This window comes from Platalea leucorodia (genome assembly GCF_965183815.1).
Source record: "Platalea leucorodia genome assembly, chromosome: 9".
Classification (NCBI taxonomy): domain Eukaryota; kingdom Metazoa; phylum Chordata; class Aves; order Pelecaniformes; family Threskiornithidae; genus Platalea; species Platalea leucorodia.
Window position 1 is genome coordinate 10,305,275 of NC_138831.1, and position 16,812 is coordinate 10,322,086.

Genomic DNA, 16,812 nt, shown 5'->3' on the forward strand with positions numbered 1-16,812 from the left:
CTGGGTCATGAGAGAGGTTTTCATTAAGTTCAGAAAGCATTATGTTCAGCAGCTTGTGAAGGTGTGTTTTAAAGACAGGAAGAAAAATGGAAAACTACTAAATGGTGTACAGCTACTTAAAAAAAATTCTTAGCTGAGGATTAAATGAAGTGTTTTTTGGGGTTGTTTTTTGTGGGTGGTGTGTGTGGGGTTTTTTTTTGTTGTTTTGTGTTTTTTTTTTTTTTGGGGGGGGGGGTTGTTTTGTTTTGTTTTGTTTTTTTGACAAGTGTATCCACTGAATTAATTCAATTTGTAATTCAACCCTTAGCTCCTGGGTAGTAGATCTGCATGGTGGATGTTTGAGGGCTTTTTCCTCCTTCCCCCTGCCGACCAGGTGCACGCGATGCATTCGGGTAGATGGACGGATGCCCGTTGGGTTGAGGGTTGTTCTGTGGGTGCAGCCTGTGGCGCAGGGTAAGCGGCGCTGCTGCAGCAGAGCAGCTCTGAGCTGGTGCTGGTCAGGGTAAGGGAGCACTGGAGGGACAGAAAAACGTTTACCTTGATGATGGAGCAGATGTAACAGCAGGCAGCGTATCTCTTTAGACATGTAACCTTCAAACGCGGAAACCTGCTTTCATATAGAGGCCTGAAACATAGTCCTTACTTTATTATAAAGGCTGATAAAGGTCTCCGCACCGTTTATGTAATTGCCTTGTCCTTGGCAAGAAAGGACGTACGAGGGTGCCAACTGTTGGTCTGGGTTTTTTTTAACATTGATACTTTAAGCAACGCCAGCCAGTTGGCATGGTGAGTGGAGCATCGCTGTAACCCACAATCAATTATTAAATTTTAGGAATGAAGTACAAAGTGCTCCAGGGAAAATGCCCTAGTAGTTTTCTTGTACTTAGAATCCCTTGCTTTAGCTGAAGATAGGGGAGAAGAGATTGCGTACAGGGCTTTTTTGTTGTTTTGGGAGTTTTGGGGGGGTAATCTGGCTCCCTCTTGCCTTCCCCCCCCCCCCCCCCCCCTTTTTTTTTTTTTCTTTTGATATCTTTCTGTTTTCTGTCACCCCTCTGTGGCAAACAGCGATTCTGGCTGGCAGGTTAGATGCTGCTAGAAGTGGTGTTGTTTCAGCCACATATGTAGTACTGGCAACAAAAAGTTTCTTGAGGTTTTACTGCTTGGTAGAGACTGAAAACAGAATCTGGACAAATAAACTTTAGTTTTGAGGAAACTCTAGTGGTCATGGAACAGGAGGGGTGTTGGGAGGGGAGCTGTGCGGTGGTCTCTTCTGATAATGCCTTCTGGAGGTCAAGCCAAGTACTTGAGTTATAACGTTGGCAACCTCTTATCTGCTTGCTTTAAAGATCAAGCTAGTTTTATGCTAATGTCAGAGACTTAAATGTGGATGCCTTTCTTTTCTCTATAAATAATTATGAATGGGATAAGGGTAAGACATGAAACACAAGCATTTAAATCCCGTGTTATTTCTTACCTCTGACCTCCAAGATATGGTGCAGCTCAGTGGATTTCTTGAGGTACTAAATCTGCTTTTCTTGGCTGATTTCTCCATGGGCTAACCCATTAACAAACAGTTGGCATGAACGGAGGAGAGCAGCAGCCTCCCTCTTGTGTGCCATTTCCCTGCTTAGAGCAGGGTAGTCGATCCTGCCCAGAGCAAGTGGTTTTGAAAGCTTCTTTTTTTTAATGCATTTTATTTGATTCTTCTTGCTCATTTCTGTTTGAGGAAGGTTTGGGTTTGAGGAGTTGGTCTGTGTTTTTAATTATTGTAATTTGTCTAAGAAACCTTACTTTAGAGGCTTTTCTTTTTTCTTAAAAAAAAAAAAAAATTCTAAACCAGTAATTAAAAAGCAAAGCTGAGTTAAATAATTTTTTCTAGTTCAAAATCTCCGGAGAGGTTTCTTAATGAACACATAGCTAATGCAAAATAATGGTTGTAAATCAGGCAACTCAAATAATGCATGTGAACCAAAGAACTTGTTTGATCAAGGTATCAGAATCTGAAAACAAAACTGACCAACAAAAGATGAGTTTGTCTTTTTGCCCAAGGAGACAGAGATGAAATAATCAGTACACATCTGGGAAGGTAGATTAGGCTCTAAAAGGCATGGTCTCTGTAATTGCTTGAGTTGATGGCAACAAAATCAAACTTGATTTTAATCTGATCAGTTGTCTTCTATTATCCAACAGCCATCTGCATTATAACTTATGTATGCAGTAACATTTCCCCGGCATCTGTGCAAAGGATATGTAATTTAAACTTATTAAATAAACGTTATCACTTCATGATTAATTGGATTGGCACATGACACTCATAACTAATAACTCTCAGTCTGTATTACACTATGCTTATTAGACTGCTAATGGATAACTGGTTTAATCATATGTCAATTAAAAGGATGAGTCGGTTTCATTTATTGCAATTAAATGGTATCCATAAACCGTGTTTGCAGGAAGTATCTAAATCACATCATGTATCAGTTGTGTGTGTGGGCTCTGTTACCAACTCTGCATAATCCGGGGGTGAATCAGCTCACATAGGAGAGTATTGAATCCATGTGTCCAGGTTCTGGGTCGTACTGTGGTACCGGGCACCATGCTCGATCATGGGAGAAGATCTGCCTGTGCAGCAGCATGTACAGGTCAAGAAGCTTTAAAAAGACAAATTTTCAAAACTCTCTTGATGAAGCCTCTGCCATAAAAAGTTTTTAATTGCTTTTTTGATTGGAAAACTGAGTTTGACTAACCTCCTGTTTGTTCTCCGGAGGGTACACGGTGATGAAACCCAAACAATCTTCCATTCCACCTTGGAGCTTTGCGCGGAGTGTCCTGGGTTGAGAAGAGGAGCAGACGTGGTGGGGAAGGGAAGCTGGGCAGGAGGATGGTCCGTGTTGTGCACGGGACAGGCGTAGAGGATGAGATACCTAAGTTTCAAACAGTTTTCCACATTTGATCAATGGAAGGAGTGCTGGTGTGGTGAGACCGCCCTGCCTACGGGAGGCGCTTTACAGCTCCCAGGGGATGAATAACGGGAAACGTGCATGACAAGAGCTGTGTTTGTCCAGTTTGTCCAGTTTTCTTTGCAGTGCTTGTGACAGGAGCATCTGGTCAGGCAGGCAGGTGTCGTCCAGCAGCTTTTATCCCAGACAAAAGCGTTATTTGAACTCAAATGCGTTGACGGTGGTAGCTGCGGTCTGGCAGCACGTTGCTGCCAGCGCTGCCTGCGTTCAGGGCTTGCGCGCCTCTATACTGCATAAAATTATAACGTGCACAAATAAGAGCATGATACGTCCACTGAGCTCGTGGCTGTGTTGGAGCTACACTGGTTTCTGGCTTCTCCTTTGAAATAAGGATGAACAGGACATTCAGTAATCTCCTCTCAAGATTTTTCTTCCTCATCATCAGGCCACCAAAATCTAGTTTTCTGGATGTGAACAAAATCAGACTCTTCTTCCCCTTGCTGGTGTCTGCTCTTCTTTTCATACTTGTTTAAAAAGTACATGGCCTGACCTTGGACTACCTAATTACATCTAAGCCATTTTTTCCAGTGAATAATTAAAATATTGAGCAGAATTGCAAAAGAAATAAAACCTGGAAGAGTCTCTGCCCTTTGGGGAAGAATTTGGCAGAACAGCATTTTCTGGGACTACTGTTTCTTTGAAAGGCACAATACTTGAAGCTTTTGTTGACAATTTTCAATCAACAGCGGACCCCTGAATCCCCTGCAGGAAGCTGTGAGGACAGTTGTTGAGTTGTTGGTGTGAGTAGGTAAACTAATCGCGTGAGCGAGATGAGGTTCCTGGCAGGGGCTATTTGAAATGCCATGGAAATCATTGCTCCTTCCTTCTCCCTCGCATTCTCCAAAATTTTAGTATATGGGAAGGTTCTTCTGAGATGGTTTTCAGCACACTTGGCTTTGGTAGGCGGAGAAACAGTTCAAAATGAAAGAAGGTGGGAGGACCTGCAGGGTTACCAATTTTGCAGCATTAGGTATCTATAAAAAAATGCCAGTAGCACACAAATGAGAATCCTGCTTAGTGCAATACAAAATAAGCTTTTCCTCAACATGAGGAGAATGAATCCTTCCTTCAAAGCAGCATTTCAGTGCCTTTTTTTGCTCATCTGTTACAGTGGTATCCAAAGTGGGGTGTGCACTATTATTGGTGGGCAGGAAGAAAATATGTAGTACATGTATCTAATTCATAAATAAATAAATATACATATATTGGGGGTGCATGCTCAAACATTTTTTTCCTGGTAGCAGTGCGTGATCAAAAAAATTGGGAGACCCCTGATGTATAACTATCCTGGTCATGGAAATAAAGCATGTCCTTGGTTTGGAAATGTGCAAGCGGTTCAGATGTGCAGTCAAGGAAACACGCTGCTGGGTTTAGATGGGAGAATTGCTTCGCCCTGAGTTGAAAGGGTGGTGTTTTTTTGCAAGTATCACAGTCAATGACTTGTCTTGAGCAGCTAATTAGTGCAATTATTCCACAGCTGCATTAGTTTCACCACAAAGGTTTTCTCTTTTTTTATCAAAAGGATCAGTGTCTCTGTGAATGTTTCAACCTGACAGGTCTTAAATAGCAAGATGGTCCCCTCCCTCCCTCCCTGCCCTGAAAATGTGTGCTCTGGAACAGCAGAGTTTGAACTCTTGGGGGAGCAAGTGTGGGTTCTCCTTTTTCGTTTCTACTCTGAACTGTTTTCAACATCAGTCCTAAACAAAGCTGGAAAACTTCCAGCAGCGCTGGCTCCGGCTGCCCAAGCACAAGTAGCTCTCGGTACCCACAGTCTCCAGGGGAGAGCTGGAAGGGATGCTGGCTCCTGGACTCCTTTGCAAGCTGTCCCGTCAGCATCCTGCAGGTAGCACCTAAACACCGGAGCCAGAGGTGGGGTTTGCAAGAGCAGCTGCCTCCTAGCGCGGGAGGGTTACTGCTGGCTCCCCCAGGCATGGCCCTGCATCATTATAGGCTAATGAGCCCTTTCCTTCCATGGGCTGACAGCAATCAGCTCCAGCAGTCAGAATCAGAAAGCAAATATCCTGAATTATACACACAGTAGCTCTTTCTTATGTGGAGTCATGTATTCTTACCCACTTCCAACATCCTCCCCTCGAAGGATGTGCAGCTTGGTATTTACATACCCTGATTGTCCTGCCTTATGCTACAGAAATGTCTTATAAATGGATTTTACTTCTGAGGGCTAATGAAATGATGGGTTGCTTCAGAAGGTGTCCCTGCAGTCCATGGCAAAGTCCCATGGTTTGTCCCATGCTGTCTGGTAGGAAGCTCTGCTTGCCAATGGCTTAGAAATAGCTCTTAGGTGGTGAAGCAGTACAGTGTGCTAGCTTGGGCCAGCCTGATATGCTTTATAAAGCGTGACCGAAATAAAGCCGTTATTGTTGTTTATTCTGCCTGTTCTTGTATCTTACTGCGCTTGGAAGATGCTGGTAGGCCTGAAGTGGGACCTTTGGTTGTTTATTTTTGGGTCTAGTTTCTAGCAATGAAGAGGGTCGCCACCAGCAAATCCAACTCCAAGGTAGCATTTTGCAGAAAATAACTGAACTTTTGTTATGTTGTGCTTTCATGGGAGAGGTAGATTTATTTTATCTATTTATTTTTGAGCTAGATCATTAGACCTAGAGTATTATCTGTAACTATCATTAGACTTGATACAGCCCTTTATTACTTTTTAAAAAAAGGAATATGAGTACCTGCTGCTATCTATAAAAGCATTTGATTTTCTTGTGGATGGTTGCTGTAAAATTGAAACAGCAAGTAGCTCTTTATAGCTGGATGTTGGCGTTTGGAAATGGTTAGCTGCAGTCAAGTAAAGGCAGCCTAAGGTGGCTGCTAAGTACCTGAAGTAGGTCGGCTCCGAATTCCCCCTCGCACGGTGCAGCGTATCCTCACCCATCCCGCCCCACATTTCGGTGTAATTCTGCAAGCTCCGACCGCTGGAGCCACGATCCCGCTTGTGGAAGCTGAGCTGTCTCTTTCTGGTCTTCCCACAGCAATTCCGAGCATCCTGGCGCTTCCAAGCCTCCCTTAAGCTCCTCCAGCATGACCTCACGAATCCTGCTACGACAGCAGCTCATGCGTGAGCAGATGCAGGAGCAAGAGCGTCGGGAGCAGCAGCAGAAGCAGCAAGCAGCCCAGTTCATGCAGCAGCGAGTACCCGTCAGCCAGACACCTGCCATCAACGTCAGCGTCCCCACCAGCCTGCCCCCCGCCACCCAGGTACCCATGGAGGTCCTCAAGGTATGCTGCTCTCTCTGCTTTTCTGTTTAGGAGCTCTCGCTCATCTGAATGTCCTTTATTTAATAGGGACATGGTTATAGGGATTTTCGGCAGTGAAATTTTGCAAATACGCTGCGTTCTGGCTTGATTTGCAGCTTATTGTGGTGTCCTGGTAGCGAAGAATGGAAAAGGTTTTTTAAAAAGTTTGTATGACTTCTGTTTTCTTTAAACTTTGAGATCTCGGGAGGGAGGTTTTGTTACAAAATTAATGTTCCCGTCATTTTCCCTTTGGAAAACGCTTCTCCGTCTTTCTAGTACTTAGTTATTTTCAAAAAGAAGAAATTATTTAATAGATATTCAAATCGATATTTTGGTTTTTAAAAGAAAATAATGAAATATGTTTCTAAAATGGAGTCAAAACTCATTACGAAAGAACTCCTCAAAGCCTTAATCTGAAATACGGGTGAGTTTCCAGCCTCTTGCAACGAGCCTTTGTAATCCTTTTTTGCTTAAATGACTTGTTTGCTATTAGTAGCTTTGGATTCCTTGTCCTACTGGAAACTGTAGGAGCTTGTTAGTATCCCTCTGTCAAAGGGGATGTAGCTTGCTAATTACTTGGGGGAATAAACGTGAACAGCTATAAGAAAAGAGATAATTTCATGCCCGGGGTAAGTCTAAGTAGAGTAAAGCAATGTGAAATGTGTGAGTAAAAGAATGCAAAACGTTTTGGAGAAATTTGCTGACATATTTCATGAAAACAAAATTTTCGTTGGTTTTGAAGAGTTATCTATTTGCTCTGCATTGTTGCTAAATCTTTTTATTTCAGTCTGATGTTTAGTAACCGCTTTCAATCGGTAGGCATATTCTTACCAGATAAGTTAATTGAGCTTGGTTACAATACGGTTGTAGTTTGCTCATCGCTGTTACACGTCAATGATAGGTATTCAAAGATTTAGTTTCAAAATAGACTTGCAGGCTCAGGATTTCGAGGTAGTCTGTGTGACGGGTTTATGGAGGAAATGTAGGGTGCTTTTATTTATTGAATCTGCATTATGGTGTTGTGTTGACAGTGCCAAAACTAATACTTAATTGGGGCACTAGAGTCGTACTCAAGTATGGTCTATGATCTAGGAGCAAAAAGACGACAGTTGAATTTTTAAATATATATATGTACATATTGATATATATATATATATATACACACACATTTCCATTTAAAATTATATATGATACACTTAGAGCGTATGTGCATATAGTAAGGAGTCCGAAATTGCCTGGGAAGAGCTGTTTTGTCTAACGTTTGTGCCTTATGCAGAATATTTGTGTATAAAAATTTGTTAAACTTGTTTCCAAGTTACGGCACCATGGTTATAATTCAGATCCAGCAGATGTGTAGGTGCTATGAAATAGGTTTTTTGTTAGTAATGCACTTAGTTAAATAAGCATATGTTAGATTTTTATATCCTTTCATCCTAATGTGTTATGACATGAATTCTAGGGGTTTTTTTAAACCTCTCTGAAAACTTGTAGGAAACTGTTTATTTTCTGATGATATTTTACCATTAAGGAAGGAGTGTAATGTCTTGAAGAAGCATTAGCAGTTGTCTGCATTGTGCATTTTACAATTGCCTCTTTATACGAGAGAGGAGGGGAGGCAGCCCTCTATTTCTGAGGGGCAAACTACAGAAGACGCTGCAGCCAAGAGGTGATGCTTACTTGTTACAAATAGGGTTACTAGGAACTGGCTTGTCATAGGATTTGCATGCAGATCTGTAACCTGTTGAAGTATTGCTGGGGAACTTCACGCGAAGGACTTGAACCTGAATCCTCCTCCTCCAGGACCGCAGAAGAAGTATCTGTCCCCTGCCCCCGCCCCGATGGAGGAGAGTCTCCTGGAAAGAGGGAGGGCACCTCCTCTGCGGTCATCTTTGGCCCAAATGGCAGCGTGCGTGACGCTGTAGAGCAAAAATTTAAGAGAATGTATGCTTAACTGGCTTGTGAATTAAAGGTAGTACCTGGCAAGAAGTGCCTTTGGGTGACAGAACTGTGCGTTGAAGGTGATGGTTGTGTGTATGTGAGCTACCTGCTGGAACGAAACAATGCCTGTCTTCTCATCCACCGCATTTACATAGGCAACAGTCAAAATCAGCAAAACCAAGTCCTCTTGGTCTGTCTGTGTGCATGAGAAGAGAAACTGCTTTGCATAGTTGTGCTGCTTGTGTTTTTGGTGGGTGAAAGCAGCTAAAGATTCATCCTTTTATCCTTACTGACAAAAGTGGACCAGTTCTGTACAAAAAAACTTAGTACAAAATACCAGGCTTGAAGTCATGATCTTGCTGAAAATTTACCACTGATGCTTCAGAGAGAGTAGGATTTCACTGAAAGATCCATATAATTTTGGGGTTTGGGGTTGGTGGTTTTTGTTTTTTTTTTTAATAGATTATTTGGCTCGAAAGATGAGATTAACAATAAATCAGGATCTTCCTGGTGCCGATACGCTGACAGCCAGCTCTGCCTGCATTAACGCTGTATGAGTGACATCATTTCCCTGCAGCTGCTTTTTATACTTCAGTTGTTTTTCAGCTGTAAACAAATTTTCCACATGAGCTGCACAGACGTTTTAATTAGATAAATAGGGAACTAAGTTGGTAACTTTGTTATCTAAATGGTCTGGATTTAGTGACGTTAAAGAATGAGAGAGATAAAAAGGGGATTTTTACACTTTCAGAAATGTTAATCTGCAAAGAAACTTTCTTTAAGAGATATCTTTCTGAATATTACTTCACGAACAAATAAGACCAAATGTAGTACCTTTTTTTTGTTGTTGGTTTTGTTTGGTTGGTTTGGAACTCAACATCAAAAAACCCCACTCCAAGCTTGTTGAATTTGTCAACGTTTTGTGTGTAATTACATTGTGTTACTTGCCCTTTCTCCCATATCTCACAACGTGAGGAGGAGAAAAATACTTGCATGTCTGAGGATGGTAGTTTGGAATGACTAGTTTAAAAAGAAGTCAGAGGTTTTAATGAGTTTGCATTTTATATTTGTTTTCAAGATGTTTAAGATGTTCATTTAGAAACGATAGAGAAAGAAAGAGAAATACATACGAATCTATGTCACACTGCATAGGAATCTCCAGATTACATAATATGGTATGTTCAAGGCCATATGTATAAATAGAATATCATTTTCTTGAGTAATGACTTCTTATTGCATCACTTCTCTGCCAAGTAATGTAGCTTGGCAAGGTAGGAAATTACCTGCTGGAATTTAAATTTTGTGTTGCTTTGTGCAGCCTAATTAAGAGATGGACTAGGAGTAGGTCTAATGCATTTGAAATGGTATTTCTTTGAATCTAATAGCAAAAGGAAGATTTGTTAGGGCTTTCAGTTATCCTTCTGCAGAGCTGATGTTAGCTTCACAGATGTATAGGCTGGTTTATCTTCAAGCACCTTCTCATCCATCTCCTGTTGGTAGTTGAGGACGAACGCTACTGAGAGACGTCACAAGAGTTTCTTTGCTTCTGCTGCAGTTTAACTTCTTGCTCTGCCTTGGAAATAGGAGCATATAACTTAAAATGTTGATCGTTGGAGTAGTTCCAAGCCCTATCAATGTTGGATCAGGATCTGTTCCAAGGTACAAAGTAAGTTTATATTTTCATTTAAGAGAGTCAACTTCTTTGCAAAGAGTTCATCTTAAGATGTCTTCAGTGGGTTGTTCTATGGAGTAGCTCCTTCCATACAGGTGTATTTTAGTTCTGTATACTTAATTGGTCTTAAGAAGCTGTTCTTTTTGTTGTTATTGATTGCACTTACTCTCTTGTGTGGTAGGAGTCCTTATCTGTTGGAGCAGAAGCACAGCTGCAGATCTCGACTTTAGTATTCCAGAGCTGATCTCTGGGAACTGGTTGCTGCATTTCTGTAAGCAGGGTTAGCCCAGCACTTGAGGAGGCCGTGCAGTGAGACCTGATGATAGGTTAGTCCTTTTGCTCCTCAGTCATCCATTTGCAAAATATCACTGCTATTAATCCCATATCTTGTGGAGTTAAATTTGTTAAAGGTGGTGAAATCCTTGCCTGTTAGAAATCGAGAGAATACGCTCTTGATTTGTAGTGAAGCTGGTCTGTTAATCAACTTCCCCATAGCCATCTCAGATTTAATCTGTTACTGTCTTCCTGCTTGATATCACAGAATTAGCTTTTCTCCTGTAGTGCTAGCAGCTGTCTGCTGACAGTTATTTAGGGTGCATCTCCTGTTGATGTGATATAGTTGCTGGGTTCTGTTTTTCGTCTCTTTTGTGCCCCACCCCTCGCCTGCTCTCAGCACCCTCTCCTACAAAGCAACTTGCAGGATTCTTGTAGACTGAGTGATCTGCCTGCCAAGGTATGGGCAGCAGCAGGACAACTCCCTGCCTTTCTGACAGGCAGTGATACCCTAGCCTCGTCTATAGGATAGTTTTCAGTCTTCTATGTCATTCCAGGCAGCTGATTTTAGGATTTTTTTTTTTTTTTTTTTTTTTTTTTTTGTTCAGCAGCCAGAAACGCTGACTTGTGTGACCAGAGTTTTATGTAATGTCCCTCTGGCTTCTTCACCAAAGCTGCACTGTAGCAGTATGGATATGGGGCTCACCACCCTTTACATGCTTTTAAGAGACGCGTAAGGAAAAGGGTTTTCCTTCATCTAAAACATTTAAAATATCCAGGGGAAAAAAAAAAAACCAAGGAATCACTTTAAAGGCTGAAATTACCAGACATTGTGCCTTATTCTTGCAAGCAAAGCTTGCAAGATCTTCTTGGGTTAATAACTTGGGTTTTTTTGGGTTAATAACTTGGGTTTTTTTGGTTAGTCTTTGAGAAGTTCTGCTGATAGTAGTCAGACCTGAGATGCTGATTAAGGCTTGCCTTTGAAGATTGCTCTTTTTTTTTTTTTTTAATGAGTGCACTTGTCTCAAAGTAGTCTTATTACAGAATTCGCACTGGTCCAGAAAGTAAACTTACTGCAGCAATTCAGAGAGGTGGGCCGGGGCACAAAAATTTAATTGTAGCTATGCTGTGCAGTTTGTATTGTTTTGCCTGATTTCTGGATAAAGTTTACTGTTCAGAACAAGCATAACACAATCCCCTAAGTACTTTGCACCTGCCTGCTGAAAACACAATGTGGTATTGCAGAAACTACAACTGGTGTCAGCAGGCTTATGTCCTCCATGGGAGGAGATGCACTGGAGCCTCCTCAGGAGTCAGGAAAGGAGGCTCAGGGCCAGCTTTGGCCCACAGAATTGCAAATCAGTTCCTTTTGAAAACATTACCGGTTCTTGCAGAATTAAAAACATTACTGGTGGGCAGCTGACATCCAGCCCTCTGCACGTCTCACTAAGCAGATGGAAGGTGGAAAACTGAGGGTGAACACTTCTTCCTTCTGCCCCTCCGTGTTATTTGTCGGTGTTCCTCAGTTGGTGCATGGAGGCAACACTTGTGCTGTCATGTTTTTAATGTGATGCACCAGACCACAGCACAAGGGTTGATGGAAGCCTAAACCGATGTGTTGTGGTGAAATGGTGTGGTCCCTGTCCCAGTCTGTCCCTGCTGCTGCATGCGAACACTCCCGAGGATGCGTCTGGTTTACCTCTCCTTCCTCCGAGTGTTGTCACACCAAATGAATAGCACAATAAGAAATCTGCTGGGCTTCTGATGTCTCTCTTCCTCCCACTTTGCCTGCCATTGGGGATTTAAGAATGTAACTTCCATTTGGCACAGGCGCTGAGATGGGAGAGCCACATCAGATGTGGCTGCAAAGTACAGCCTCAAGGGCTGGGGTGGGAACCAGCAGTGGGTGTCTGCTGCGTGGACTGGCATGTTCCTGCAGTGGTGCAGATGTCTTTTGGACACTGCACAAACACTTTGCGGGTAATGAGATAAAACAGGTCCCTCTCAGGATGCTAACATCCCCTTTATCCTTGTTTCTGGAGAGTAAGCAAACAGTTCCCTTGCTCCAGGGGATCCGGACAAGGCGGGACCTCCTTTGTTGATCTGCAAATTGAGATCTCTCCTCTCTGTGCTCCTGCATAGCGCCTGCTCTTGCTAACGGGGCAGTTCACCCCAAAATGTAACATGTATATAAAAACATATGCATGGAAATATAGGCTACAAAAAAACCATTTTTCGTATTTGTTATTAACAGATTATTCATAGTGTATTTGCATACAATAATGTTTATAATATGCTGGACACCTAAAAATTTCTCTTCCTCTAAGAACACCACTCAGGATTCCCCCTGATGCACTGCCTAGGTTGGTGTCTTCACGGTAGATGTTAACTGCTCTTTTGGTGCTAGAAATACAGCTCTCTGCTGCTACAGCTTGTCATTGTGGCCATTCTTCTTTCACTTGGGGTCCTAAACAAGCTGAAACCTCTTCTTTTCAAAGCCTAGAACCTGCTACTGTTTACTGAATTTCTGCTCTTGCTTTATTATTGCAAGAGCTTTTGCCCATCTCATGGCAGTATTGTGGGCTGATCACTACAGATACCAGAGTGGGTCCGTTTGTCTCTTCCTTAATGCCATCCCATTGCTGTAGTTTATGCTCATCTTTCCCCTTACAGCAACTTCTTCCGAGTCAGCAGGAGTGCAGCGCTGCAGCCGTGCTGCTTGGAAAGTCGCAGGCGACCCGGCTGGCCTCTTGCCTTCACCCTCGTGTCATTGTTCATTCAGATTTTAAATGCACCACCACGATAAGCTCTTTGCATCAGATACCCTGTATTTCTTCATTTTTGAAATGCCAAGCATGCCTTCTGAGTGATGTTAATGACTACGGATATATATCAAAAAAATACCTCCTTTGAGTCCTTTTCCAGTGTGCTTTTTTACAGAGAGTGACCTGTGGTGGTAATGCAGTCCTGCCTAGCAGGGAAGGCTGTGCAGTTAGCAATAGTGTTCTCGGTGTAACAATTACCATAAAGCTTCGTTGTATAGGGGACTTAACTCACGGTTCTGAAGAACAGGAACAATGGGATGTCAAGATAAACATGTGGTAGCATCTGCTACAGCAAATATGTGTTTGTGGATGCACTTATCTGATTAAAAGTTAATTTAATCTAACCTGACAATGGTAGATAGTAGTGTGTGCTGGTATAGTATGTAAGCATGGCGTGTATTTGCAATTGAGAACTTAGACAAGTGATTTGCCAGACTGGGTCTTGGTGAACTACAGACAGAACATTTAAACTAAGGTTACTCACTTAGTGACTCCAGTATACGTAAGTTGAGCCTACAGCAAATTCTTCATAAAGAAAAACTTACGTTTAACTACAGAACCACTAAAGCCTGCCTTGTCTCCTAAGCCTTCACGTAAGTAAATGTATCTCTCGGCCCTTAAATCTTTTGCTTGCTTAGTGGGTTGAAAGTTGTTCCAAAACAAGCACTGGTGCTAGATGTCTGTGGTTAGTAATAGAGGTAAAATGTAAACTCTTGCTTAACACCTAGGTTATTAGATGTTAAAAATGCATGGAATTCAAGGGGGCAACATGCTTCGGTGTACAAGTGTCTGACTGCTTGACTGCTAGTGCAAAACACTGCTTTCACCCTTCATCCCAAATGTCCTTTTCCTATGGATGCAAATATATGTGTTGCCTTGCTCTTGAGAGAAATGCTGTTGCTGATGATGATGTCTGATCTTTCCATCTTGGCTCTTCAGCTGTGGTCACTGTGACATAAAATACAGCTCCCAAAGTGGAGGGACAAACTGTACTGCTACTGAATTATGCTGCTGGAGGGGGCCAGGGTATTTCCTGGGCAAATGATGCTGTGAGCAGGGTGCACAGGCAACTGAGCAGAGCAGGAAGGTAACTGAGAAACTCCTCCTTATCATAGAGCTGTCACCTTGCAAGTTCACAGTAGTTACATGGTAGTTTGAAATAAGGTTTTTGACACGGAGGAAATACGGATATGTTCGCACAAAAAGACACAGGCATCTGGAGGTCTGAGCTCTGATCACCTTTTAGAAGGTACTTGGTGGTGTATACCCTAGTTGGTGGTCTTGAGGATTTGCTGTCTTCCTGCTGGCATGATAACATCCACAAAGTTAAGGAGAGCTTGCTAAGCACCCTTTTTTTTTTTTTTTTCCTTCCCCCAGTGGTCTAGCCGTATTATCTGATGACTGAGTTACCAGACCTTGGGAAAATGGTGGTGCACCACGTGTCAGTGGCTGTTTTGGAGCTGCAGAAGATGAGTTAATCTTCCCAAAGGTCTGTAGGTGCCCATAGTTAGGGGTATTAAAAGCATTGACGAGGCTCTGCAGCCCACCAGCTAGCAGATTTTAACAGCTTGTATTAAGTCCTTTTTCGGTCAACGTTGATTTAAAAAACACCTTATTACACTTTCCTGGTTGAGCCAAGGACATATGAAGAGGGTGAGTGCTGATAGTTTCACTTGTGCTTGTTGCTTCTACAGCTTAATTCGGAAGAAAATAGTGCCCGGAGCCACACGCAGCGCTGGAGAGCCAGGGAGTCGGGTGGAGGTCTAGGGAGGCCTCTGCTGACACCTTTGGTAGACGCTAAATTTTAAATGTGAAAATTTAGATTTGCTTAAATTAATCTTTCGGTATTATGTATACTCGCAAATATTTCAGTTCTTCAGCTAGTTTGGCAGCATTATTCTCCAAGACGCTGAACTTGCGTAGTGAATGAATTCAAAGTGACAAGCTGGAGACATTCCTGCCATTCAAGAGAGGCTTAAGGAATTTCTTATTGGCTAAATTACAAATATGTAGCATTTTGCCCAGCACTGCATGGCAATTTCAACCTGCCTGACCGTGACAAGATTAGCAGTTTTCCTCCCCCTCCCCAGCAGTAATTTTTTTTTTTTTTTTTGTTAGATTAAGAAGTACCAGGCAGAGATGCAAAAGCTTGAGAGAGTAAAAACGAACCTTACCTTGAATGATTCTGTCTGTCATTGGATTGGTTCCTTAATTAGCCCCATGTCCTTTAACCTCTTGAGAAATAAGTAAGGGATAAATTTGGGGATAAAGACAAAGACGCCTGGAGATTTACCACACACCGCTAGGTAATTCATCAAGGAATGTTGGTAATTAGCCCTGCCTCTTTCCTTTCTGGCTCATTTAATAAAACTGGTTGATTTAAAATAATGCCTGTTGGTTCATTATCAACTACTTTAAGAGCCAAGTTATGAACTTGAAACAAAAAACAGTATTGTGTTGTCTGTAAAGGACCTGGCGAGTGTGTTTTGTTTTGTTTTTCTTCTTAAAAAAGAAATTATGCAGTCCCGTCGTCTGTCTCCCCAACTTGGTAATTAAATATTACTTTGCGTTTGGATTACCATTTGGCTTTTTGGGTGTATTTATTTCTAGTGTCTACTACTGAGAGGCAGCGAGGAGGAAAAAAAATCCAAGATCTTGAAGAGGTATGTGTCAGTTTGTGTTAAGAAAGCATGGCCTGATGGAATTCAGCTGAATATGGACTTTACAATAGTAGTAGACATCCAGTTGAGGGAATGGGTAACTACTTTAACCCTTTATCTCTCAGAAATGAGCGCCAGCTTCATGTCTTGTTCTTTGAGCAAAATTTTAGTAATGCATCTCTTCAGTGCTTGTAGTGGAAATTGTCCCTGAATTGAGGATAGAACTCACCTGGTTTGTATTTGCTTAGGAAAATATTCATGCAGCATTCTTTCTTTTTCCTTATAGATAGGAATAGCATTACTCAGAAATTAAATGAGAGCATCAGGCTAGAACTGGATCAATACACTGCTGCCTCTGCACTTTTCTGGAGAATATCTCTGTATGGCAGCATCCAGTTTGAATTTCTTACATCAACAGTTGCTGGCCAGCAGATCTGGTTAGGTCGGTCTGTCTGACTTAAAGAATTAAGTTACTATTACTGTAAATCTTCCTTTAATAATTAATGTCAGACTTGGATTGCAACACTTCTGAAACTGTTGTGGGCTAGAGGAAAAGCAGGCTGTGCTAGCCTCTGCTTACGGTAGGCTTGCCAGATCTTGAATCCCTTAGAAGACTTTTTCTGAACCTTTTCGAACTCATCAGTATCGTCTGGGGCAGAATTGGATATAGTGTTTCAGTGCAAATAAGAAAAAATAATCATCCTTGTTCATCTTCTATGCATCCCCTGGGATGGTGCTTATTGTGGGGGATCTTGTGTTTGCTACTTGCCACTGTGACCCAGCAGAACTGCGTGTCTGTTTTTATGTGCTTGGCAGATTGGTAAATTAAAAAAAAAAAAAAAAAAAAAAAAAAAGTGATGGCCTTTGGAAATACTACTCTGCCAATCTTTAGTTCTCAGCAATTCTTTTGTTACCAACTATCAAAATATCTTGCTGCCTCCAAACACTTAGAGCGCGCTGGGGTTTTGGGGTCACAGCTCAACCCTGCAAGCTGTCAGTAGAAGCACTTCCACTGGATGCCAGTTACCCACTTGTTTATTATTTTGAGACTTGTTAATAAACTTTTATAGTTTAAATTGACTTTAGACTAGATATGTTTTTTCCAGCTTGTAATGATGTGGAGCAGAAAATAGAGTATCTTTAAAAAAAAAAAAGAGGGGGGGGGG

At 42.0% G+C, this 16,812-nt stretch overlaps 1 protein-coding gene across 5 annotated transcripts in view; it reads left to right on the forward strand.

The window, feature by feature from the left end:
* Nucleotides 1-16,812, forward strand: part of MITF (melanocyte inducing transcription factor) — a 112,507-nt gene that overhangs the window by 55,240 nt on the left and 40,455 nt on the right. For all 5 annotated transcript variants that reach the window (XM_082321591.1, XM_082321592.1, XM_082321593.1 and 2 more), the window contains exon 2: nt 6,014-6,260. In XM_082321591.1, coding sequence (XP_082177717.1) covers nt 6,014-6,260 — 247 coding nt within the window. The remainder of the gene's footprint in view (nt 1-6,013; nt 6,261-16,812) is intronic.